The 27794-nt window shown below is 41.8% G+C and overlaps 1 protein-coding gene across 1 annotated transcript in view; it reads left to right on the top strand.

The window, feature by feature from the left end:
- Nucleotides 1–5924: 5924 nt before the first annotated feature.
- The window catches only part of RBM20 (RNA binding motif protein 20), a 194860-nt gene continuing 172990 nt past the window's right edge, over nucleotides 5925–27794 (top strand). Inside the window, exon 1 of the mRNA XM_003904250.5 lies at nucleotides 5925–6244. Coding sequence (XP_003904299.3) covers nucleotides 6039–6244 — 206 coding nt within the window. The 5' untranslated portion in view covers nucleotides 5925–6038. The remainder of the gene's footprint in view (nucleotides 6245–27794) is intronic.

The raw sequence follows: 27794 nt of genomic DNA, 5'->3' as shown, positions 1-27794 counted from the left end.
TCTGGAGTCCCAGCTACTCCTTGGGAGGCTGAGGCAGGAGGATCACTTAAGCCCAGGAGTTCAAGATTGCAGTGAGCCATGATCGTGCCACTGCATTCCACCCTGGATGACAGCTTGGGTAACAGTGTGAGACTCTGTCTCTAAAGCAAGTAATGACAACTATTAATAGTAATACCCAGATAACAGTTACTATCTTATGGCAAAGATGATCTATGGTAGACTGCTTCGTATGTATTCATAATTGTCAGATTAGTAGCTTATAACTGTGTCAATGTGACTGCTAGCAACTTAATGATTTACTTATTTAACTGTCTCTAATGGAGTTGCTAGGATAAAAGGACAGTGTTTAAGACTGGACAATATATTATCCAGTGTATTTCTCCTTCATTCCATCACATGAATTTTTGCTTTAAAATTAAACATCTTGGCTGGGTGTGGTGGCTCACGCCTGTAATCCCAGCACTTTGGGAGTCTAAGGCAGGCAGATCACTTGAGGTCAGAAGTTTGAGACCAGCCTGGCCAACATGGTGAAGCCCCATCTCTATTAAAAATACAAAAATTAGCTGGACGTGGTGGCAAGCACCTGTAATCCCAGCTATTTGGGAGGCTGAGGCAGGAGAATTGCTTAAACCTGGGAACTGGAGGTTGCAGTGAGCCAAGATGGCGCCACTGTACTCCAGCCTGGGCAACAGAGTGAGACTCCGTCCCAAAAAATAAATACATAAGCAAAACTCTTATTGATATACTAAGTGTTGTTAATGATTACTAGTTGAAAAAACAAAATTTTAAGTTTTGTTGTCATTGGTTAATTTAAAAACGACATGTTCATAGCAAAAACCCCAATAGCATATGTACTTCAATAAAATTTTATTTCAAGTATTTAAACAATATAAAAGGTCATACAAGGAAAAGGTTCCTGCCCTATCCTAATTTCCAGAGGTACTTACTGTTAAAAAGTACTTGTTGGCTGAACGTGGTGGCTCACGCCTGTAATCCCAGCACTTTGGGAGGCCGAGGCGGGCAGATCACGAGGTCAGGAGATTGAGACCAGCCTGGCTAACACAGTGAAACCCCGTCTCTATTAAAAATACAAAAAAAAAAAAAAAAAAAAAAGAAAGAAAGAAATAGCTAGGCGTGGTGGCAGGTGCCTGTAGCCCCAGCTACTCTGGAGGCTAAGGCCAGAGAATGGCGTGAACCTGGGAGGTGGAGCTTGCAGTGAGCCGAGATCACACCACTGCACTCCAGCCTGGACAACAGAGCGAGACTCCATCTCAAAAAAAAAAAAAAAAATTACTTGTATAACTTTTCCAGAAATGTTCTCTGCTCTTTGATTTTACAGACATTTAGTCATACTGCAATACTGTTGAGAAACTTGCATTTTCTCCTTAATGATACACCTCGGGTCTCTTTCCCTAGCAGTGCATACAGACTTACCTCCTCCTTTTTAAGGGCTACATTGTACTCTTTTGTAATAGAGACCATCTTTTGTAAGGCCACCCTTCTGTGCAGCACTTTGGTTGTTTCTAGTTTTTGCTATTATGAACAACGCCACAATAAATCCCCTTGTCCATGTAGCTTTGATTATTGCTACAAATAAACCCATAGGATAAATTCCTAGGAGGATAATTGCTGAGTCAGTTTCCCTTGTTGCAATTTTAATAGTTCCAATTCTGGCTGGGCACGGTGGCTCACGCCTGTAATCCCAGCACTTTGGGAGGCCGAGGTGGGCGAATCACCTGAGCTCGAGAGTTCAAGACCAGCCTGACCAACATGGAGAAACCCTGTCTCTACTAGAAATACAGAATTAGCCAGGCGTGGTGGCGCATGCCTGTAATCCTAGCTACTCGGGAGACTGGGGTAGGAGGATCGCTTGAACCCAGGAGACAGAGGTTGCGGTGAGCCGAGACCACGCCATTGCACTCCAGCCTGGGCAACAAGAGTGAAACTCTGTCTCAAAATAAATAAATAAATAAATAAATAATCCAATTCACTTCCAAAGAGTTGCTGCAACTGACACCTACAGTGTATGAGAATGTCTATGTCATCAAACTTTACAAAGTAAACTGTTGTTAAAAAATAACAGTGATAGTATACATATGCTGAACAGCCGCAGGCACGTACACATCAGCTCATCTGCAGAGATGAATGCTCACAATCAACTGAGAGGAAGCTATTATATTTCCCCTTTGAAGAGGGTACAGAGGGTCACAGCGATTCAGGCCAGGGTCTGAATCTCAGCTCTGCTGTTTATTATTCCAGTGACTTTGGGCAGGTTCTTCAAGTTTCTCCAAAATGGTGATATTAAATGAAATAAGGTGTGAGAAAGCTCCTAGAACCAGTGCCTGGATTATTTATTAACATCATGGGACAAGCCAGAGTGCCAGAGTCCCCAGTAAGTTTGAGAATGACCCTAGTATAATAGAGACCTGGGTTGTTTTTCTACCCCTTTCTACCGCCTCCCAGCAGGTTGAGTCATTTCTTTGAATTTTCTTATTTGTAAGGGTCAGTTTAGATATTTCCTATTGATTGAATGATCTGAATAGATATGAGTAGCAGAGTTGCATCACAATGCAGGTGGCATTTTATATTCACAGCAGCATCACAGCAGAAGAAGACAGGTAAGATCTCAGTTCCACTTCTGTCACTGAGGTAGTGTAGAGAGTGGGTGAGCTTTGGGGACAGACCAACCTACCTGCAGTCTTGCTTCTGGCTCTTAAAAGCTGGGTGACCTTCAACAAATTCTTGTAGCCATCTGAGCTTCAGTTTTCTTAATTATAAAACAGAGTTAACAGTTGCTGCTCATGGGGTTACTGTGAATATAAAGTAAGATAAACTATGAAAATACTTAGCAGCTTGTTAAATATTAAACGTATGCACAAACAGCAATAGCCTCACCACCTGATCGTAGTTCACTTGTAGGTCAAGGAGGGACAGGATGCTTCTGCGGAGAGGAACAAAGAGAGGTGTTACCAGTCTTCACCTCTCAGTCACGCTCCCATTTGTCAAGTCAGGTGACTCACACTTGTCTGGCTTCTGTCACGGTGAAGCGCATGCTTGGGGGAGGGGAGTGGTGAGAGACCAGGGGCAGATCAACGCAAGGGCTGCAGCCTCAGCTAGGGTTCTTTATGCTTTTTCATTCCTCCAGGAGAGAAGTGAGAAACATTTAGAAATATTTACCATTGCAACTTTTGAATATACTTTATGTTTGACTTGCAAAATGGAAGGCTTGTTCAATGTCATCCTGGAAAACATTTTGTGGGATCTGAGGAAGGACGTGAACTACCTCTAGGTTTTTGCTGTTGTGTTGCCCTCTCCCTTCAAATCTGTTCTAAGTTCAGTTATTATGTAACATGCGGATCGCAAATACTAAGCTATAATCGTGGAGATGGCATTCTGAAAAACACCTGTGAATCATTCATTTTTTTCCATGTTTTTAATTTTGAAAATTTCAAACTTACAGAAAGGATGCAAAAAAAGTCCAGTGAATACCTAGATTTTTCCATTGTTTCTTATTTTATCACATATGCTAGGATATTATTTTTGAGACTCAGACAGCTGCATTCATATAACATGGTCCTCTTTTTTTGCCAATAAAAATGTAATGGGAATAGACTCACTTATATCGATGTTGTGACTTCCAGGCTGTCAGCTTTCTGGGGTTTGAGATCTGTTGTATTAATATTTGGCTATAAGGTTGGAATATAAAGAATTATGTTTGTAATAAGTGCCAGATTGAACATCTTATGCATAAAGTATGCAAGACACATTATCCCTAACCCTAACAGAGACTCTCCAAGACAGGATCTCATCAGTTCTGATTTACGTATTTGGTAACTGACACTCAGAGAATTTGAACTATTCCACTGGTAAACTGCAGAGTCTGGACTCGAAAACAGGTCCTTTTGACCGCAAAGCTCTTTCCATCAAGGTTTTGGAGGATTCTGAGAAAAAGATTTCCGTGCAAACACAGAAAAAATTTTAATTTTATTTCTGGGAGAGCTGCAATGTTAATTTTAAGTAATTTCCTTTCACTAAGGAAGTCTGGGGGTGGGAATATGGGGTGGAGGATGGAGATTTAAGGAAACCACGGTTAGGAATTTAGTGATGGAAACTGATGATGATGAGCTAACTATTCAGAGAATGGACAAAACTCTGGTTCTTACAGCCTCTTACTAGCTGTGGATCCTCCCGACAAATCACGCTAATGCCTCCTCATTTGTGAAATGGGAAAAACAATCAACACCTCTTTACTAGGGTTTGTTGTTGTTGCTTGTTTTTCCTCCTCAACTGCATTAAGGAGAAGGGGGAAAGAGTAGAACAAGTTCCATCTGTAACGAACAGAACAATGAATTGAGCTACCTACATACCTTCGGACCAGCCTACCTGTTTCACGTTTTTGTTTTGTTTTTGTTTGTTTTTGTGAGACTCAATTTTGCGAATTGTGGCAAACTGATCTTTATGAACACAAGGAATTGACAGTGTCATTTTATATTAGAGGAGGAAGAAAGGAAGATAAAAAAAGGGAGAGGGAAGGAAGGAGAGAGAATGATGGCAGAAGTAAGGAGAAAGAGAGAATGATGGCAGAAATCAACGGAGGCGGAGGCGCAGTTTCCTGAGGCTGGAAACTCAGTCTGGGGAGAAATGAAAGCGTCTTTTAGGGAATTCAAGTAGTTGCCAGGTCTCAGGGAATCCATTTTCAGAATTTTCCTCCGCGTGGTTGCGGGAGGAAGGTGAGTTGGGTGGAGACCCTGAGCAAACTCCTCTCCAGGCCATGGGGCATGGTGGGCTCTGGTTTCCCAGGCACCCAAGGCACGCTTTTCTCTACTTCCCGGGGGGGTTGGCGTCAGGACTTAGAACTCCTGTATGCCGGACAGCCGGTGAGGTGTACTGGGCGGCCGCTTTCTCCGGTCTTTGCTCGGCTCCGCAGACATTTCTGCGTCAGGTGCCTAGCATATTCGCACCCACGTGCCACGACATTAAGCTGCACCTTGCGGGGTGGCTCTCAGCCTTGAAAGGCCTCAGGATGTCCGCGTCCACAGCTGTGAACCGGTGAGTGCAGGTGGACGGGCGCACGCGGGAACAAGGGTAATTAACAGGGCTTCAGAGGGCGTGACGGTGACCGTACGATGTCGGCAAACTCTCTTTTCATCCTTTACATTTCCGCCGAGATTTGGCCAATAAATAACAAGAATAAAATGTACGCATGGTTTTGTCTTTGCGCTCGTAGGGTCGTGGCGGGGTCTTTTAAGTGAAGAGAAAAAGAAACCAGAAACCGACGGTGGCCCCACCGGCTGCTTCCGGGGACACCTGAAATCAGCAGCTAGAACTGACAATTTGGAGCGCCCCGGGGATGGTCATCTGAGACCTGGGTTACAATACAAGTCCCACCTCGGGGCGACTCCAGGCTTTCTTCCCCTCGGGGTCGGGTGCCTCAGGCGCGAGTGGCGCTGGCCGGGTTCCAGCCTCGGGCAGATGTCAGGCCCGGCACACTTTGCATGGGCGATGCGCGCGGACGTCCTGGGCGCTCTCGGTCCGCCCGGCTTGGCAGGAGCTGCGAGAGGCCGCGCGCACGGTTCCTGGCTGGAGCGAGAGCGCGGCGGCGGGCCGCGGGCTGCGTGTGTCTCCTTCCTCACGCGGTGTGCTGCGCCGTGGAACGCTGGGCTCCGGACCTTGGGGGTGCACTGTGGCGGGTGGCGTACACCGCGCTCCCTCCCGGCTTCCTGCGCCCAGGGTCGGCGGGCAGAGTTCCTGGGTCCAGCTTGGTGCTGAGCAACCCCCGGCCGCAGAGCAGCTCCAGCCGGTCGGGAGACGCCCCCTGGCCCCCGCCCCCGCGTGGCCGGCCCGGAGGAGCTGGAGCAGCAGGAGGAGGAGGCGGCGCCGCCGGGACTGCCTCCTCCCCGCCCCTCGCGTCTCCTCCCCGCGCCACCGGGAAGGACAAGGGGACTGGGCACGGGGACCCCGGCCAGTGAGCGCCCGTGGCCCAGGACCGCCCCTCCCGTGAGCTCTCTCGCCGCGATCCCGGGCGGGTCTCGCCCCGCATGGTGCTGGCAGCAGCCATGAGCCAGGACGCGGACCCCAGCGGTCCGGAGCAGCCGGACAGAGTTGCCTGCAGTGTGCCTGGTGCCCGGGCGTCCCCGGCACCCTCCGGCCCGCGAGGGATGCAGCAGCCGCCGCCGCCGCCGCCGCCGCCGCCGCCCCCGCCCCCGCCCCCGCCCCAAGCCGGCCTACCTCAGATCATCCAAAAGTAAGAGGGAGAAGGGAACAGGGACGAGGGGTGCGCCTGGGGACGCACCCCGAGAGCCCCCTTTGTGGTTTCATCTCCCGTCCCTGCTGAACTTCGCTCGCCCCCCTTGGGTTTGAAGTTTTCTCGTCCCCCCTCTGGGCAGAGTCGGTGTCCTTCTGGCTGTTAGGCTGGAAAGAGGGGAGCCAAGTTCTTTAAGGAAAATTATTTTGTATTTCCTTATCTCCTTTCTCGTCTCTTCGGGGATGGTACTAGATATTTTGAACTAAAATAGCTCAGATTGGGGGGAAATGGCCCAGGGACTGTGTCATCTTTCTGGTCCCAAGAGGACGCTGGAATGGAGAGTCGTGCGTGAGTGTGTGCGCGCGCGAGGGTGTGTAAGTAAAATGCCAAAAATTAAACCACCCTTCATGGTGCCCCTGAAACCAACCAGTGACATTGGGGTGAAAAGGGAGGTGAGAATTTGTAAACAACATATTTTGCTTTGCCCTGAAAGTGTAGCCACGTTTCAAGAAGGCCATTTCGAAGAGTTTAGCTACGCAACCGTTTTCCATTAATGTTACCATCTTGTGACTCGGGTGACCCGTGCGACTTGGGTCGTGAATTCTCAGGTCGGCCTTCCCAATGCTTGAGAAGGTTGAGGGTGGTTAACAAGCCCCGAGAGGCTCTTTCAGCCCATTTGAGGGACATAGAAGTAAAAACAGTGATGCTTTGTGTTGTTTGTTCTTTTGAGATTGCGTGTGACGGTTTAAGGCCTAGAATGTTGGTTTATTTGAAGGATCTCTACTCTCCTAAGGGTTTACTCAGTTTGTAATGAAGTCTTTAAAACTAGTTTAAGAAGTGTAGGAAAGTGAATGATGAGCACCTCTGCGAAACTGAAAACACTGGATGAATACACGTAAGTACAGCAAAATATACCCTCATGGAACAGAGCAGAGGTTTTCCGCTGCTCTGCTGATGCTTTGAGTCCTGTAAATTTAATAAAACTTAGTAACAGAAAGAATCAGTGATGGGTGTAAATGGAAGTAAATAGCAGTTAAGTATTTATTGTTTTGAAGACTGATTTGTCTAATAGAAAGAATTGCGCAAATTCAAGTTTAATGTTAGAAAACGCTGGTATCATATTTCAGAACAAAATGGTTCCCTCTTTTTGACTGGTGGAATACTGAATCTCCACTCGTGATAACTTTTTGCTTTAATTGGATATTTTATATAACTTTCAACTACAAACAGTTTCCAACTATTCCAAAATGAAAATATTTCATATTATTATTCTTTTCTATTGTTTTGCAAATTATTCAGCCAATACTAAATATGATTGACAATTTATGTACATCAATACTTAAAATTTATCTTTATTCCTTAATATAAATATAAAGCAACAGAGAAAAACTATTTAAAATTTAAAGTTTACTTAGTGAAAAATCCAATTTGGCCAATTATTAATTTGGAAACATCTGATGTACTTCGTATGGAGCCAGTGCCTTATGGCTTGAAATCAGGCTGCATATGAAGTTTATTGAAATTGCTTTGGTATTGTAATCACCTTGCACTTTTCTATTATTTACTTTTAAGTAGAAGAAAACCGGGAACTTTATATTCACAGAAAGGTCTTTGTAGAAGGTTATCTGATTATGAAATACTGCCAAGTTGAAAATAAATGTCATTTTATGGAAATGGATCATTTAAAGTATATTTTATTTGCCTCATATAATAAATAATTTACCCTCTAAATTCATCCCCCATTTTGAAAATCCCATCTTTGGAATAGCTAATTTTAAAAGAAAAGACTCGGCTTTTCAAAGATGGCCCCTTCTACTTGAAGGGCAGGATATAGACCTCAAGAAGCACCTCATTGCTCTCCTTGCTTTACATTGGTGACGGATCAGTGTTCAGGGACCAGGACCCAGGGCTGTGAATATGCCCATAGGATTGGATGTTTGCATACTGACGTTTCAGTCTTTCTTTGTAAGGATGATTTGGAGTTTGTGCTCTCCTTAGTACCCACTGAAATTCCACTGGAACCAGACACAATGTCGCAAACGCTTCATAGGTCCATCTTCAATGTGCCGAAATTTGAGCAGGTTGTTTTGAAACTGCATTTGCATAATTCCATCTGAGCAACCATTTTTATGTAGTTATGAGGTGTGGTTTGCATCAGCCATCTTTGAGAAAATATAGTGGAGCTACTGCGCTTGGCTGCAAAATGAGTTGTCTGCCTGTTGATTTGGGGAATTTTGTGAGCAACAGCTTTGGATGAAATTCTCCTCTGGTGGAACATATATTAAATATTATTAGAGAACCTCTATTTTTTTCTAGTTATTTTAGCGAGGTCGTTATGTAACTCGTAAGAGGAGAAGTTTTGATTGCTTTCAAAATGATGGCGACATCAATCTTCTTCATGTTGCATAGTGTGTTTGAAGATTACAAACATTTTTCCACTTAATGTCTATGTTTACTGATTTTTATTAGTAATGGTTTTTATTTTAGATAAAAGTCAATGACTTTGGATAAACCATAGTAACAATTATAATAAAAATCAGTTCCTGTTCACATGTTATATTTGATCTTTAGAGAACTGCTGCGTGCTACATTTACAAAGATAAACACATGAAGTGTGATGACTAATAATGAGACTGATTTTGTTTGTTTTATGGGAGCCAGTCTTAGTACTTATGAAGATTGCATGTAGAGTTAATTTCTCTGGAGTACAATGATTTCATTTCCTTATCATTGTATTTTTAGCTTCCATTAAGAATCATCCATACCTTTTCTACTCTTCTTACGGTAAAGATTATCAGCCATGTATAGACACAGATAATTAATATTTTATAAGATTTTAATTTTAAATGTGCATTCTCCAAATTGGCTTAGAGGCATTATTGTATATAAAACATGACTTAGGCTATTTAGGAAACAAGAACTATAAATAATACCCTAAGAGGAGATTTGGGATAAGTTAGGAAATCAGAGTAATTTGAGAACTTAACAAATATATATTTTTTCCGTACTAGCAGAAATAAGAAAACATTGACATTCCAGTGAATGTTTTATAAGGATTTATCTCCTCCAACATACACAATGTTTTATTTTTAAAATTATTTTGTTTTAATTGTGAGCTTTAAAAATCAAGCCTAATCCTTTATTTACAAGAAGTTATTTATTAACCTTGATGAATGTCAGAAATTTAAGTTTTAGGTTGCAAGTTTTAAAGCACTCATTAGAATAAAAACAGAGCCACTCAATTCCGTGTGAAATGTTGCAGTTAGCTGTCAGATGGATCCACAAAGTATACCACTAGTCATGGAGGAAAGAAACCAAACATGTGCACCCCTCTTATGAAGTTAATGTATAGGGGATTTTCCTAACTTACTTGATTTGCAGCAAAATATTCCTGGCTAATGCGTGACATCAGGTTGCATATTTAATTTGAGTATAGATGACACTTTTTTCTACATTATTTTTAAAGCAGTGAATAAAAATAATTACAAACAATAGAAAAAGTTTTGGTTTAGCATTTGGTAGCTAGTGTCACCTGCGTGTGTTTGTAGTGAATGAAAATATGAATCCAGCTTTGATCTCTAAAGTTTATAGTCTTCTGTAAAGCATTAGAACACTGGCTGTCTATATTTTCAGAGCAAAGTGCTCCCCTCACTCAGAATAGAAAACGTTATAAGTAGCAGCTCCGATTTACAGACTCTAATTTTACAGACATTCTGCAGAAGGATCCCCATGTAACCGTTAGGGAGTCATGTGCAGGGAGGTTGTGTGTGATGTTCACCCGCTTTGGTGGGTATGCTGACAATTACATCCAGAACCAGGGAGAAGAAATAAGAATTCGCTAAAAAGGGACATTGCCTTGCATTCATACTTGGTCCTTTCTGGAAAGAGGATGGAATTTCTAACATCTGTGCCGGTTAACATCAGTGTGAGCCCACTTTTAGGGGAAATAGGAATACACTTGTAGAAGGAATTTTGAAAATTTTAAATACCATCTTAAACTGCACATAAGACAAGCATTCAGCAGGGAAACCATCTGAGAGGATTAAGCCTTTACCCCAACAGGGAAGAAAAGAGGGGGGGCTATTTTCTTAGCAGCCTGAACCATTCTTTTGCTTGTCTAGAAAGCTTTCCAAAGTTTTATCAGAAAAAGAAATTTTGCTTGAGGGTTTGTTGTGATAAGTATTTTTACATAGTATATACTGTCATTTAGTTGTGAGTTTTTCTCAAATTGCCAAAGAAATCAGTATTATGAAATGTAGTACATTATTCCTATTAGTCACAGTAAAGGGCTATGCATATGGTGCACACAGAGCCGTTCTAATGCCAGTGCTGTAGGGGGGAAAAGAAGAAGAATTTGATCACCCCTTTTATTTTTCTATCCATGTTTTCTTTTGCTACCTCCTTAGCAGTTTATCTAATTAATAATTTTAAAAACCCAAGTCTGTCCACTGGAAAGGGAACTCTGATCTGTTAAGATCTCTTTGCCTGTCCTAATAGTCACCAGGGGGCGGAAAAAACCCAACCAGGATTGACTCATAGTGAAATGATCCCACATTATCCTGGTTCTTTCTCTTTTGATTTATTTATTTATTTATTTTTTGTGGCTTTAGGTTCTTGACTCCAGTTTAAACTTAATATTCTTCCCTGCCCACAAGAACCAGTCCTCAAGTGAACAGATTGATATAGCTTAATTCACAGGTTTGATAAACAAGAATACCCAAAATGTTGGGAACTGGGGTTTAATCAAGGGATAGAAATTAAAATGGACTGTACTAAATAGAGAAAGTAAGAATGGAAGAAGCTTGAGATATTAGAGTTAAAACCCAAAAGAGAAGTTCAGAAGCAGGACTCCCGTCTCCCTTCATCTGTCCTGGTCTCCTTGCCAGACAAAAGTTTGAATGGTCTCCTATACTACAAAATCCTACTTAATCTGATTTTTATTTCCTGCCACAGCGATTATTTAATTGGGGATGGTCTAACTGATATTATTTTGTGTATTTTAACAGGGAAAATTGCTGTGGCTCTGCAGCTGGTGTGAGTGACTGGTAGCTGTGTTTAGAATAGAGTGTTGAAAAGCTTTGCATTAAGTAAAATGATCCATATTCCAGAATCATGGCAAGGATGGCAATTAGTGGTTTGCAGAAAGGAACGCACGGCAGTTCCCTTTCTGTTTAAAGAACCTGTCTGGATCTTGAGAATATGTGTGTTATCCTGGATGCCTAATACTGCTTGTTCCTACCAGTGAGTAGACTGGCAGATTCTGATCCTAATTAAGAAGATATATTTTTGAATCAGGAATGTGCATTTGGTTTCCAACACCACCATGGGGGTATTGTTGGCGAGCTGATAGTTTGACTGGCTCCATGGGTGGTCACTGTTTAAATTCCACCCGACTAAGGAGCTGTACAAGATTTTAGTCTTCTTCGAAGTTTACACACAGCTAGTGTGGGGACAAGTTATCACTGCCAGCTGTTGGGGGAGGAGGTGAAAGCGAGGAGGACCCCCCTCCAAATACTTTGTGTGTGTTTTGGATATGTTGCGTATATCTGTCTAATATGATAAACTCTTGACCGCGGTGGAAGTTACAGTCAAGTTGATTGATCTTCCTCTTCCCTACAACTCCTGATGGATTTTATAAGATAAGTAAGTCCCTGATGGTTTCTAAGGCGACTTTTCCAACTTGCTGACAGCAGATCTGCAGGGGAGATGGCACATATTGGTGCTAATGTACTTTATGAGCAAAAAGGGAGCAGTTAAGCAACTTGCATGAGGATGTATTGATAACTCAAGCTCAGTTGGACAAATCAATCTTTCCATGTGTTCAGAAACAAAAGGGAGAGGGTCATGCATGTGTTTGGGAGTGGTTATCACCCCATGAAGATAGTTTCCACGCCACTTTTGCGGTATTTCTTTAAGGCTGTGGTATTTGCTTTAAGGCTGTATCAGGGCCACCTGCTTCTGCCTTTTCTTTGCACCTGCTTTCTCCTGATTACACTAATGACCCATCGGTTCTCAGTTACCACTTCCCACTCTGGCCCACACCTGGAAACCTCCAATTGCTGCTGTCTGGACATCTTAAATACTTTTTGGTTTTGCAACTTGTCTGTAGACTCTTTCCCAAATATGTTTTTAAGCTTTGTTAGGCCTGCCCTTCAACCTGCCCTCCAGGAGTAGTCTAGGAGTAGACTAGGTAATATATATTTTAAAGTGTCAGGAGTAGACTAGGTAATATATATTTTAAAGATGCATTGATTTCATTAAATCTCTTCCTTTGGTTTATTTTGAATTAATTATTGAAGAGAATGATTTAAGATCAGTCTGATGTTTTCAGGTGTAAAATGAGCATCTTTGCTCTAAATTAATTACTGGGCTTCTGTCGAGGAATGCCAGAGAGGAAAAAACTCTGAACTGGGAGTCAGTGACCTGGACAAGCCAATTAATCTAGCCTCTCCAGGGATTGGAAATGATCAATTGCAGTTTCTTCCAACAATAAAATTAGGTGGCTCCTGTGCAAATCTTAGCAAACTTGTGGAGTGATCACCAATGTAGAATGCCTCCCCCATCTACTTCCTCCATCACCTGATACAGAATATGTCCCACATCAATTAAATTTAGCCATGGAAATAGGTACATATTTGTGACATTGATCACCCATGAAAGCAACAATAACCACAAAAAGAGAATGAAATGCTTTCTGTAGCATTCACAAAGAATATTTGGATCAGTGACATAATTTTAAAAGTCAGAAAAATAAACACTAATGTCAGTGAACAGGAAGAAGTTTTATACTGTTCTTCAATCTCTAAAAATGTCTTTGGTATAAGAATAATTTTTTGGAATGTTAAAGTAAGTACTTTAACATTTACTTTAACAAACTGAAAGCAGCACTTTCAGCTTAGGAGACAGACACAATAATTTCATGTGTGTGAATTGGACTGTGTTAAACACAGGCCGGTGGGAGTGTGTTTGGTGATGTTGTTGGTTTCAGAGGCAGAGAACGTAAACACAGGACACACAAACGTTTTACAGGAGCATGGCTGCGGTTGCTGCAGGGACTCCTGAACCGTGACGCACAGTCAGTCGGCCGCAGAGACCAGCCTGGAGCTCACCCTGAAACCTCTTCGCAGCCTTGCAGATGTCATAGTTGTCCCAAAGCTGGGCCTCACGCTTCCGTGTAGCCTCGCTGAATCAGGAGACCGAGTGTTTCCAGAGCCAGGATGTGGGTGCCGTGGGGCCAATGCTGTGTCCTCCCGTGCTGGCAATAGCAGAGTTGTGGAGAAACTTTATTCGATATTTGAAATGATCAATATTTTAACCTTCTGCATAAAAAGGGAGATGAGTCTGTGATTAAATCTTGATTTAAAGTCTTCAAATATGTACATAAATGAGGATGAACATAAGAATATTTATTGCAACACTGTCTAGAAGAGTGAAAATTGGAAACACTTAAATGTTTCTCAGTTGGAAAAATAAACCATGTGGAGTTATAAGGTCATGTACTCCTCCGCCATTAGAATGATGCTGTTATTTTGCATTGGTTGATATGGAAGGAGGACCATATAATATTAACTAAAAAAAAAAATACAAAAAACTACAAACAGCATGTATGCAAAGATCTCATGTTTGTTTTTGAAAAGATGTATACGAGTGTGTGCTGGTGCCTGCCAGCCTTAAAAAATATCTGAAGAACAAATGCAAAGAACATTAAGAGTAGTTCTAACTCTGGATGGGGCAATTAGAATGGTTTGTCTTTTTTTCTTCCTTTTTAATATTGTTTTTTTTTTTAAATTCAGTGAGCATATATCACTTTTACAGTAAAATAAAACAAAACTATTTTTTCTTTATCTCTTTCTTTTCCTAACCGTCTGTACCTTTGAGTATTTCATTTTTACAAACAGCCACAGAAGGAGTAGACATTTCACATTGGTACTGCACTATCTTGAAGACTGAGCTGCCCTTTAGCATCTTAGATTTTAGTCCTGAAAGGTGGCTGAGGGCTGTTTTAGCCCAGCTTTCCTGTTTTCCTAGGTAAGGCAAATGAGCATCAGAGAAGTCAAGTGAATTGTTGAAGGTCACACAGTGAGGGAGTCCTCAGGCTGGGATGAGAATCCCCTTATTTCTGTCTCTTATATTTTCTGCTAGGCCACCCTTTTGTCATCCTGGGAACGGAGGAGAGAGAAATGGAGGCATTCATAAATTAACCATGTATGTACTGGCCTTAGTCTATTCACATCCCCTAAGAGAGTTGAGAAAAGCATCCTTGGTTGTGTTATCTCCTCCCACCCCATCCTGCCCACCCACTCACACAGGACTTTTCTGGGAATGGCAGTAGACTGGGTCTCTCCTGGGCATCTCATGCTCTGTTCCTTCCTGCCAAACAGAAGCCAACCATCACATTCTCTTCTCTGCTCTTCTTGGTTCAAGGTTACTTATTTTTCCAGATCCTTAATAGAGGAAAAACCCAATACCTACCTTCCTTTCATGCCCAGAAACGTCCTCTTGATACCCTTCCAGCTGTGGTTTAAAGATGAACCTTTTGAGATGTAAAAGCATAACTAATATTTTTATTTAAAGGAAGCAAAACACATTTTACTTCTTACTCCCAAGCCAATTATAGGAATGCCTGTTATTATTTCTGTCACCCCAGTTCTCACTCTGCTTTAAATTTGTTTCAACCAAGGATGTAATTTGGACTGTATTTTTAAAAAGTAAACCTGCTTTGGGGGGACTATATTTGCATTCTTGCTTGCCCTTGAGTGTGCCCTCTCTTGCTTTTTCTTTCCCTGAAGAGTAATTTGTGTAACTATAATTTTGTTATCATAGCTCAGGAAATTGGTCTTATTCAATTTTTTTCTAATAAACACTAGATTTTTAACTTTTTCGTTTGTCAGATAATGCCTCATATAGCTGTTTTTTTTTTGTTTGTTTTTTTGTTTTTTTTTGCATTTGTTCATAATGTCTTTCTCCCTCTTTTTTTTTTTTTTTTTTTTTGAGACAGGGTCTCACTCTGTCACTCAGGCTGGAGTGCAGTGGTATGATCTTGGTTCACTGCAGCCTTGACCTCCCTGGCTCAAGCAATCTGCCACCTCAGCCTTCCAAGTAGCTGGGACTACAGACGTGCATCACCACGCTCTGCTAATTTTTTTATTTTTTGTAGAGATGGGGTTTCACCATGTTGCCCAGGCTGATCTTGAACTCCTGGACTTGAGCGATCCTCCTGCCTCAGCCTCCCAAAGTGCTGGGATTACAGGCATGAGCCACTGCACCAGCCATCTCTTCTTTTTAATCTACCAAGTATACCCAACTCTTTGTCCTTTCCATGACTGAAGATTACAGGCTAGTTGTCTTGAAGAATGAACCATGATATGGCTGTGGCCATTGTTTCTTCATGACCAGATCCAGGTTAAACATTTTGGCAAAGATAAGCTAAAAGTTTGATCCCTTGTTTAACACGGCAGCCACCAGATTGCTCCATTGTAGACAGACGTTTTTCTGTTTGTGATAAGTAGTAAGTTGTCTGCAGAGGTGCTACCATGAGACCCTCTGAATATCCTATGTTCCAACAGACTTTCATCTAGTGGCTTTGTCTTTTAATTTGATTAAATATTTAAGAAGCAATTGTAATGAAATATGTGGATCACTTTAGAATGTATGAGTTTGGACACACAGTTTATATCAAACAACCTTGCAAATATGATTGCATTGTATCAGCCCATTGATATTATCTAGAGCCTCTGGATTTTTCTAGTCCTGACGTCACAGGACTTGATCCATGGCTCAGCTACTTCCTATGTAATTCTATAGGAGGCATTCCATCTCTTGAGTTGCAGTGCCTTTTAATGTCCATTTTAATGCTAATGGAAATAAAAGGATACTGATGTAATTTGTACTACTCATGAGATTTTTTTGGGCATCCTCTTGAAGTTATGTTGGTTCTTTGCAGAAGCCTTTTAACTCCGTTTTCAAAATCACTGTGTGAAGCAGGCTTTAAAAATGACTGATGACTTGCTCTGATGCCTAAACCGGGTGAGTTGTGGTGCTGGTCAGTGACTAGCAGTTTGTTCATGTTTTTTAGATTTAAGTTACACAGCTATTTTTGCCTATTCCACTTTGGTACTCCTGTTTTCATACACAAAATATGTATGGATGAAAAAGGTGGTGTGGAGTAGTGAAAAGGAGCAGGAGCAGGCATGATCTATGTTCTGGATTCAGCTTTGCCACTACTAACCCTGAGCCTCGGTGTTCTTATCTGTTAAAGGGAGCAGTAATAATAAAGTGAATAACAACTAACTTTTATAAAGAGTGCTTTCTGTGTGCCAGACACTATTCTAAACAGTTTAAGTATTTTCAATCCACTTACTTCAACAATAATCCTGTGAGGTAAGTGTTGTTATTCTCCCCATCATGCAGATGAAGAAACTGAGGCACAACCTTACGAGGACCCAGGAAAGCTAAGAAAAATAGTATTTGTGAAAACATGTGGAATGGGGCTTGGCATAAAGAATGTTATACTAATTCAAGCAATCCTGTCTTCTCTGTGTAAATATCTGTATTCTTAATTTATAGAAAATCCATCACTTACAAGAAAATATTATAGAAAAAATGGCTGAAATAAATCTGAAAGTAGGTCAAATTTAAGACAAACTAAGCAATCCAATTAAAACATTTTTTCCTGTTTCTGTCCCCTGCTCCTGCCCTTTTTTCCCCTTATAACTGTAAGTTCAGCTTTGGATTAAAGTGAAATGTATATCCCAATTTAACTTCCTCAAACAAATCCGACTCTGGCATTTGATTCACTGTCTTATTCTGCTTGTTATGCACGTTAGGCAAGACCTAAATTTGATGCTCACGGAGAGTACACAAACACTTAGAATCCTCTCAGCATGTGCTAAAATAATAACAGATTCAATAGTTTGATCTGCAAAGTGTCTGCCAACTTCCACCAGACCATTTTTGAACCAATTCAGAAAACCAGGATTCTGCAATGATTAAAGTGTCCAAGGCTCCTATTCATAGCAAAAGGAATTCCTGACTTGAAACAAGGACACATCAAGCTCAGCCAGTCTCTGCCAGACATACTTTTTGAATCATCTTCGCAGACATTGTTACAGGTGTTCTTCTGCTTTAAGAAACCATGGTCTGTAACAACCAGACTGAATAGAATCCATAAATCGGGGAAGGATTGTGACTTTTGACCTGCGACAGGGTTTATGGTAAACATCGTTAAACCATGAGTTTCTCAGTGTGTTTCAAGTAGCAATTCAATAATGCTAACAATTCAGAGATCTAATAATAAAATTTAAAACTTTTTTTTTTTTCAATTTTAAGAGGTATAATTGAAGTATGTTAAGCTACACATGTTTAAAGCATCCATCAGGATCCATTAAGCCATTAAACAATTGAGATAATAATAAACATTGTTGGCTGGGTGTGGTGGCTCACTCCTGTAATCCCAGCACTTTGGGAGGCCGAGGCACGTGGATCACCTGTGGTCAGGAGTTCGAGACCAGCCTGGCCAACATGGTGAAACTCCGTCTCTACTAAAAATACAAAAAAAATTGCTGGGCGTGGTGGCGGGTGCCTGAAATCCCATCTACTCTGGAGGCTGAGGCAGGATAATTGTTTGAACCTGGGAGGCAGAGGTTACAGTGAGCCGAGGAGATCGCGCCATTGCACTCCAGCCTGGGCAACAAGAGCAAAACTCCATCTCAAAAAAAAAAAAAAAAAAAATTATCAGCCCACGATGTTTCTTCACACTTCTTATAATTTATCTTTCCCTCTTCTCCTTATGCCCCTCATATTCAGGGTACCACTGATTTGCTTTGTTTGTTGGTGTTTTCTAGAATTTTATACAAATGAAATCCAAGTATGTACTCTGTGTGTGTGTGTGTGTGCACGTGTGTGTCTTCTTTCACTATTTTAAAGTGCATAATTTAGTGACATCAAGTACGTTCACAGTGTTGTGCAACCATCACCACTCTCTAGTACCAAAACGTTTGCATTGCCTCAAAAGGAAACTTCATGCCTACTAAGCAGTTACTTCCCATTCCTGCCGCTCCCCAGTCACTGGAAACCAATCTACTTTCCATCCCTATGGATTTGCCTATTCTGGAGGTTTCATATAAATGGGATTACATATGTGGCTTTTTGTGTCTGGCTTCTTTTACATGGCATCATGCTTTCAAGGTTCATCCATACTGTGTCATGTGTCAGCACTGTATGCCTTTTTACTGCTGAATAATATTCCATTGTATAGGTAGAGAGAACGTTTTCTTTGTCCGTTCGTCTACTGATAGACATTTGGTTTTTTCTACCTTTTTACTATTAAGAACAGTGCTACTACGAACATTTTTGTACAAGTTTTTGTTTGAACATCTGTTTTTGGTTCTTTTGGGTATATATCTTGGAGTGGAATTGGTGGGTCATGTGGTAATTCTTTTTTTTTTTTTTTTGACATGGAGTCTCGCTCTGTTGCCCAGGCTGGAGTACAGTGGCATGATCTCAGCTTACTGCAATCTCAGCCTCCCAGGCTCAAGTGATTCTTGTGCCTCAGCCTCCCAGATAGCTGGGATTACAGGCACCCGCCACCACACCCAGCTAATTTTCATATTTTTAATAGAGATGGGGTTGCACCATGTTGGCCAGTCAGATCTCAAACTCCTGACCTCAGGTCATCCACCAGCCTCGACCTCCCAAAGTGCTGGAACTACAGACATGAGCAACCACACCTGGCCGGTCATATAGTAATTCTATGATTAATTTATCGAGGAACCTCCAGACAGCTTTCCAAAGCCCTGCACCATTTTACATTCCCGCCAGCAATGAATGAAGGTTCCAATTTCTTCACATCCTTGTCAGCACTTGTTATTTTCTGGTTTTGTTTGTTTGTTTGTTTGTTTTTCGAGATGGAGTCTCACTCTGTCACCCAGGCTGGAGTGCATTGGCGTGTTCTCAACTCACTGTAACCTCTGCCTCCCAGGTTCAAGTGATTCTCCTGTCTCGGCCTCCCGAGTAGCTGGGACTACAGGCACATGCCACCACGCCCGGCTAATTTTTTGTATTTTTAGTAGAGATGGGATTTCACCGTGTTAACCAGGATTGTCTTAATCTCCTGACCTCATGATCTGCCTGCCTTGACCTCCTAAAGTGCTGGGATTACAGGCATGAGCCACTGTGCCCGGCCTGTTGTTGTCGTTGTTGTTTTTAATGGCCATCCTAGTGGGTACGAAGTAGTATCTCAATGTGGTTTAGATTTGTATTTCAGTAATGACTAATGATATTGAGCTTCTTTTCATGTTGGCTTTTTGGCTGTTTAAATATCTTCTTTTGAGAAATGTCTACTCAAATCTATCATCCATTTTTAAATTGGGTTTTTTGCATTCTTGTTTTGGAATGGTAAGAGTTCTTTGAAAATTCTGGAGAGTAGGCCCTTATTAGGTGTATAATTTGCAAATATGTTCTTCTATTTTATGGGTTTTTTAGCATAATGATTTTGAGGTTCAGATATGTTGTTTCTTGTATCAAAACTTTGGGCCTTTTACTTTGCTGTGTAGTATTCTGTTTTGTGGATATAGTGTAAACTGTTTATTCATCCATTGATGGACATTTAGGTTGTTCCAGGTTTTGGCTATTACAAATGAAGCTGGTATGAACATTCCTTTGCAAGTCTTTATCTGGACATATCTTTTAGCTTCTCTTGGGTAAATTTCTAGGCCAATGATAATTTAACTTTTTGGGATCACAAATATTGTACATAAGAATCATTGTTTGGGTGAAACCTCTTCAAATTTTTATTACTATGTAATTGAACAGAGAATGTTAATGTAACCCTTCAAGGTGTTTAAAGAATACACACTTTTTCATCTTTGTCTTCAGAGTCAATCACTCATTAGTTTAGTTTTTTTTTTTCTTCTGTTGATGAATCTTCCTTCAATAGTTTTTCATTTGGCAAGTAATTATGACCATGGAAGTTGGGACACAAGATGAATAAGACGACAAAACCGCAGAACTTTCAAACTGAAAGAAACCCTAAAAATCACCTGAGTCAGCTCTTTTATTTACAGAAAATGTGATGAGGTCCAGAAAGGAGACTGGATGTACCAAAGGCCAGCTAAGTATTAGAGCAGTTCAGTGGAGCAGGGGAAACTTACGCACCTGTGAGGGTAATTTGACGTCTCCTAGCCATGATGCAACAGTGCTGGGGGATGAGTGAGTGGCGCTGTGTTTTGCAGTCTGTAGCATTCACAGGGCACTTTGTTTCCTTCTAGGTTATCCCAGTTAATCCTCCAACAACCTTGTGAAGTAGGTAGGGATTAAGTAGCTAGGAGTAGCTCAGGGTCACCTAGCCAATGATTGGAGAGTCTGGGCTCAGAGCCAGGTCTTCTGACTCCTTTCAAGTTGCACGCCCTCCTCTTGTTCGTTTGGGTTCCCTCCTCCTTGTCCCTACCCACTGCCGTCCCCTTAGTTCAGGCCTTCCAGCTCTCCCCCAGCCTCCTGCTGGGTTGGGTTCCGCTCCTTCTTTTCTCTGCAGCAGCACAATCTTGATCTTGTCCTCTGCTTGTTGGAAGCCCTGCTGTGGCTTCTCCTGGTCTTTAGGTTAAGGTTCAGACTGTGGAAGGCCCTTCCAGATCTGCCCCACTCAGTCCTCCAGCTGCAGAACTTGCTGTCCTATCTTGGCTGTCCTCTTTCCTTCTTCTCAACTAGAACATTCTGAATTCTGCTTAGACCTCACCTCTTCCAGGGAGCTTTCCCCAACCTTAAGCAGGAAGGAGGGCTGAGTGTCCCTCTTCCTGTAATCGTCTGTGGCTCCCATTGTAGCATTTGTCCATGCTCTCCTCTTGCTTGTCTCCCATAAAGACCATGCAAAGTCCTTGTAGGCAAGGCCACTGCCATTCATCTTTGGTATCCCCATCACCTAGCAGGGCCCCTGGCACATAGTGTGTTGAATATCTGGGAATGAGGAACTTAACTGCAACTCAACTTTCAATCTAACTGACTTGGTGATGAGAAATACTAGTCAGGATGGTCTCATGGGTGAGACCTGACGTGACGCCAAAGCTTGGTTTTCTCCATCGTCTGTTTTATTTGGACTGCCTCTCTGAAAGGGCTAGACAGACATTTATGTTTGGAGAGGCCATGTAAGAGGAATAAAAATGTGGAAAGTCATAAACTTCAGCTCTGCTCTGGGCTCCACTGTTAAGCTACTGTGTGACCAGAGGTAGCAATTAGCTTCTTAGAGTCTACATGGGTTAAAGGGGGACCAGGGTATGGGGCTTGTTCAAACAGTCAATGAGATGACAGGTGAACATGCCTTGGTAGGAAAGCAGTACTGAATACATGTGTCCTCATGTAAACCAGCTTTTTGTCTCATGATGCTGTCATCTCCAGCCAGACACCAGATTGTGTGCAGGCAATTCCAGGCTGAATTTCTTCTGAGAGATTTGATCCAAATAGGATAAATGGTGGAAATGACCACTGGGAACACTCCTTGAAACCTGCTTGCGTCAATGCTTTCAACAATACATTTTTGCATCACAAAAAAAAGTTTCTAAGCCCTAAGCTAGCATCTGCCTATTTCAAGCAATTTCTGTTCTCTTTTCTTTTCTTTTCTTTTCTTTTTTTTTTTTTTTTAAAGACAGGGTCTTATTCTTACCCAGGCTGGAGTGCAAAGTGATCCTCCCACCTCAGCCTCCCAAGGAGCTGGGACTGCAGGTGTGCACCACCATACCTTGCTACATTTTTTGTATTTTTTTTTGTAGAGTCAGGGTTTCACCGTGTTGCTCAGGCTGGTCTCAAACTCCTGGGTTCAAGCGATCATTCCACCTCAGCCTCCCCGTGTGCTGAGATTACAGGTATGAGTGACCGTGCTCGGCCTCAAGCAATTTCTAAAATAACACAAATCAAGACAACAGCAACACCAAGATACTGCTTTATTATTGCCTTGACATTTGCAATAATGACAGTTTAACTGTAGCATTAATAACGACAGTCCAGTCGCCTTGTGGCAGCTTAAAAAAAAAGTTGGCTGGAAAATAAGTGCTCACGATTCCTCAATGAGACTTATTCCAACCACCCTATTTAAATTGCATCTTGAAGCCATCTCTTCCCATCCAGGCCCTCTTATTTTGCTTTATTTTTTCCACTTGTCATCTTCCAGCACAAGGATCCCCAACCCCCAGGCCGTGGACGGGTACCAGGCTGTGGCCTGTTAGGAATGAGGCCACACAGCAGGAGGTGAGTGGTGGGCGAGCAAGCGAAGCGTCCTCTGTATTCACAGCTGCTCCCCACCACTTGCATTACCGCCTGATCTCTGCCTCCTGTCAGATCAGTGGTGGCATTAGATTCTCATAGGAGGGCAAATCCTATTGTGAATTGCACATATGAGGGATGTAGGTTGCACGCTCCTTGTGAGAATCTAATGCCTGATGATCTGTCACTGTCGCCCTCACCCCCAGATAGGACCATCTAGTTGCAGGAAAACAAGCTCAGGGCTCCCACTGATTCTATATTACGGTGAGGTGTATAATTATTTCATTATATATTACAATGTAATAATAGAAATAAAGTACATAATAAATGTAATATGCCAGAATCATCCCAAAACCATCCCCTGCCACCATAGTCCGTGGAAAATTGTCTTCCACAAACCTGGTCCCTGGTGCCAAAAAGGTTGGGGACCACCGTTCCAACAAATTATATAATTTACTCATTTATTATGTTCTTATTGTCTATTATGGCTCCTTTCACCCTGCCCCCACCACATAAGCTCCCCAGTGGCAGGGGAGTTGTACTCAGTGATTTATCCCCCGGGGCCTAAGAGCAATTCCTGACACCTGGAAGAAGCTCACTAAATATTCGTTGAATGACTAAGTGAACTGTAAGTAAAAATACTGACTTTAGTGATTGCCATGTGGTGGCCTTTGTTCCCTCTCTGAGCCCACCTAGGATATGAACTATATGGGCTTCAGGTTCTGAGTTTTGTGATTCAGGAAACTGAAAGGGGAAGGTGTTAGAAGATTGTAGCCTCCGCTCCTGTGGGGTTCTTGGAAGTAAAACTCTCCCTGGGCACCCGTGACTCAGTGCTCTTCTCATGGCCCAGCTCCAGCAGTTGCCAGTGTAACCAGAACCCTTAGGCTGGGATCTGACTTGTGTATTTGGTGGGATCTTGATGGTGGAGGGAGAGCAGCAGGCCTGGTCTCAGTCCCTAGACATAGAGGCCAAAAAAGATAGGAACAACCATGTGTCCAGCAATAGGGGATTCATGAATAACACTTGGCTACGTCTTCCCAATACTATTCGGACCATCTCTGGGTACTGATACAGAGAAGTCTCAAGAATATATTACTAAGGGCAAAAATCAGGGTGTGGAAAGTGTATACCATTGGCTGCCTTCTCTGTAAGAAAGCAGGGTGGGAGGAAGGTGAATATGTATTCATATTTGCTTCAGTGATCAGAGGGTGAAATTTGAGAGATGTTGAAAGTAGGGGCCAGGGATGGTGGTTCACGCCTGTAATCCCAGCATTTTGGGAGGCTGAGATGGGCAGATCACCTGAGGTCAGGAGTTTGAGATCAGCCTGACCAACATGCCAAAACCCCATCTCTACTAAAAATACAAAAAGTTAGCCAGGCATGGTGGCAGGCACTTATAATCCAAGCTACTTGGGAGACTGATGCAGGAGAATCACTTGAACCCAGGAGGCGGAGGTTGCAGTGAGCCGAGATCATGCCATTGCACTCTAGCCTGGGTGACAGAGCAAGACCAGTCTCAAAGAAAAAAAAAGATAGTAGAGTTGAGTGGCAGAGTCTATATGCTGCTAATCTCAGTTGCTGGGAGGATGCTCGAGGAAGATGATCTTCAGCAGTGTTGGTGTAGATAGGAGCCAGCACTTGACTGGTACCGTTAAATTCCAAATAGATCTGTGCTTTGTTAGAAGGGCTGTGAAGGGATGAGGAAAGGAGAAAGCACCGAGAAGCTCTCCTTTCCCAGTGAACTTCCATTTCCAATTCAGGAAGCCACTTGCAGTTCACAAAGACCTAAACTAATCGATCGTATTTTCAAACTAAATATTTAACACTGTGCTGACTTCTCTGACATCATTAGGAGAGAGAGAGATTATGTGTAAAGTGCAAAACTGGGTCAGGCAGTTCCTTGAGTACATCACTGCCCTTTCTCAAAAGAAATTTTCTCGGTCTAAAATGTAGAGAATTGAATCAGATGGCTTTCATTAACAGTTCTCTTAGAGGTTTTTAATTAAAGCTCCCGAGATTTTGGAAGAATTAAAGAAAACTTGTCAGCATGTAAAACATATCACTTTATGGTAGGGAACGTGAAATGATACAACCTTTATGGAGAAGTTGGCAATATCTAGCAAAAGTATATGTGAGTTACCCTTTGACCAATCAATCCTATTATAGGATCTATCCGAAGATACACACACAAAAATGTTTAAAAAGACATAGGCACAAGCTTCTCCATCATGACACTATTTGCAATAGCAAAAGACTGGAGACAACCCAGATATCCATCAACAGGGAATGTGTTGAGTAAAACGATCGTCCTCCTTCCTTTATACTGATGCGTAGAACAGTGTCTGAGATTAGGCAGCCTGTAGACTCTGATCTTCCTGTTCATCCCTACGTTGGACATCCCTCAAATCTGTCCCCTGTGGTCACTGAAGCAAATACGAATATATATCCACCTTCCTCTCATTCTGCTTTCTGGTTTTTTTTTTGTTGTTGTTGTTTGTTTTTATGAAACAGAGTCTTGCACTGTCGCCCAGGCTGGAGTGCAATGGTGTGATCTTGGCTTACTGCAACCTCCGCCTCTCGGGGTCAAGTAATTCTCCTGCCTCAGCCTCCCAAGTAACTGGGATTATTGGTGCATACCGCCACACCCAGCTAATTTTTTGTATTTTAGTAGAGACAGGGTGTTGCCCAGGCTGGTCTCCACCTCCTGAGCTCAGGCAATCTACCCGCTTCAGCCTCCTAAAGTGCTAGGATTACAGGCGTGAGCCACTTCGCCCAGCCATCACCCTGCTTTCTTACAGAGAAGAGAGCCAGTTGTATACATATTCCACACCCTGATACATAGAACACAGTATTCTATGTATCAATGACAGGGAAGCGGGGTGATCTCTGCTATGGAATGATCTCCAGAGCGTACTATTAAATGAAAAAGCAGAGTGTAGATAAACTGGATGGCATGCTATCTATTATTTATGAAATATACATGTACTTGCTTATAATTTTTTTTAAATGGAAGAATAAACCAATAAAAATATTTACCCGTATGGGTAGGGAGGAAATGGATGAGTGGGTCAGAGGTGGAAGCTGGACTTCTCTGAATGTGTTTTGTTTTGTAGATTTGACTTTGGAACCTTGTAGATGTTTGTCTTAATTATAAAAAAATTAAATCGAAATGGACAAAAGTAATCCCAAAAAATCAAGAGTAAAGTGAAACAAACTTATGTATCAAGTTGGTGGTTTAACCATACAATTATTTCAGATAACTTGAAAATACAATTAATTTAATTATCCATCCCTAGTGGAATATATTGCAGTCAAAGTGAATGCCAAATTAATCTTGACCTGTTTTCAGTAATATTGTAAGTAAAAATGTTGATAGAACTGTACTGACACTAATATATATCCACACACACCCACATAAACATATGAATATACATAATAAAAGTAATTATGTTACAATCATTAGAAACCAAAATTTTCAGAATACAAAAAAAGTGACACCAATTTTACCATCAAGATGTTAAATGAAAATCATGTAATTCTAAATCTGAATGGGAAATATTAATAAGAACTCATGATGTATTTTCTGTTAAGCATATAAAAAAAATTTTCTAACCTTGTCTACTGAACAGCCTAGAAATAATGACAAACCTAGTAGCAATAAGCACCTGTAACATCCAGATTATGGCCTCTAAGTACATTTTTTCTGCTAAAAAGAAACTGAGAATCCTTAGAAAAATGGTTGATTCCAGGCCTGGGGCAGAAAGTCTACAAGATGAGTTGGAGTATCTTGTTGTATCAGAAAGCAAAGAAACTATCAAAGACCACTGTGTCCTGTGAGAATTACTCAGAAGCTAATTGAAGAGGATCCCCCTGTCCAAATATTGAACAATTTGGGCATTAAAAGTAATAACTATAATGGATTTACACAGATCAAATATGTTAACATATGCAAAATCTATGAGTTAAAAAAATTCAGTAGTTTTGGCTGGGGGTGGTGACTCATGCCTGTAATCCCAGCACTTTGGGAGGCTGAGGGGGGAAATCACCTGAGGTCAGGAGTTTGAGACCAGCCTGACCAGCGTTGCGAAAACCTGTCTCTACTGAAAATACAAAAATTCGCTGGGCGTGGTGACTCACCCCTGTAATCCCAGTACTCTGGAGGTTGAGGCACAAGAATTGCTTGAACCTGGGAGGTGGAGGTTGCAGTAAGCCAAGATGGTGCCACTGCACTTTAGCCTGGGTGACAGAGTGAGACTGTCTCAAAAAATATATATATAAAAAAGAAAATAAATAAAAATTAAAAAAAATTCAGTAGTTTCCACTATAGGATGCAGGGTAACCAACTTTCATCCCCCTTCTCTCCCTCCTCTCCTCCTTTTCCTCCTCCTCTCCTCCTTCTCCTCCTTCTTCATTCTCTCTCTCTCTCTCTCTCTTTAGAGACAGGGTCTTGCTCTGTTACCCAGGCTGGAGTGCAGTGGCACCATCATACCTTACTGTAACCTTGACCCCCTGGGCTCTAGCCATCCTCTCACCTCAGCCTCCTGAGTATCTGGGACTACAGACACATGTTACCACGCCTGGCTAATTTTTTTTTCTTTTGTAGAGATAGGGTCTTCCTATATTTCCCAAGCTGGTCTCAAGCTCCTGGCTTCAGTGATCTTCCCGCCTCAGCCTCGCAAAGTGTTGGATTACAGGCATGAGTCACCATGACCAGTCAGAAAATTCTTCATAGAAGAATGCCATCTAATAAACACAGAAGGAATGAACATTAGCATTTTGCAACCCCTAGTGAATAATGAGTTTAGACAATGTGGTTGTTAATGGCTACTAAGCTATTAGGTGCATCTGATGGGGATCTTATAATGGGGGGATCAGGCTGGTAATATTCAAACCCACTGGTCAATCTTAATGTCTTGCCGGGCTTGAGATTTAACTACCAGTTTATAGAAAATACAAGGGACGCAGGAACATGTACAGATGATATCGGGCAGATGAAATCAAGTAATCAGAAAATGGGACATGCTAAGGCGTGATTTCTTAAACAAATTTTAAGAATCAAAATAGCAGGAGGGGTTATCTGTAGATTAAAATGGACTTAAAATACTTATCAGCAAAATGTATATAATTCTTATTTGGGTCCTAGCTCAAAACAAATCAACTGTAACTCATATACAGACATACATATGCATATATATGATAACCTAATATATTATATTTGAATAGTGAGGTTAAAGAGTTATTTATTCATGTATTATTTATTTGATTATTTGAATATTAAAAAGAATAGTTACTTTATTATTTA

This window comes from Papio anubis, chromosome 11 (assembly GCF_008728515.1).
Source record: "Papio anubis isolate 15944 chromosome 11, Panubis1.0, whole genome shotgun sequence".
Lineage (NCBI taxonomy): Eukaryota > Metazoa > Chordata > Mammalia > Primates > Cercopithecidae > Papio > Papio anubis.
Note: the sequence above shows the minus strand (reverse complement) of the source record. Positions and strands in the feature narration are given on the sequence as shown.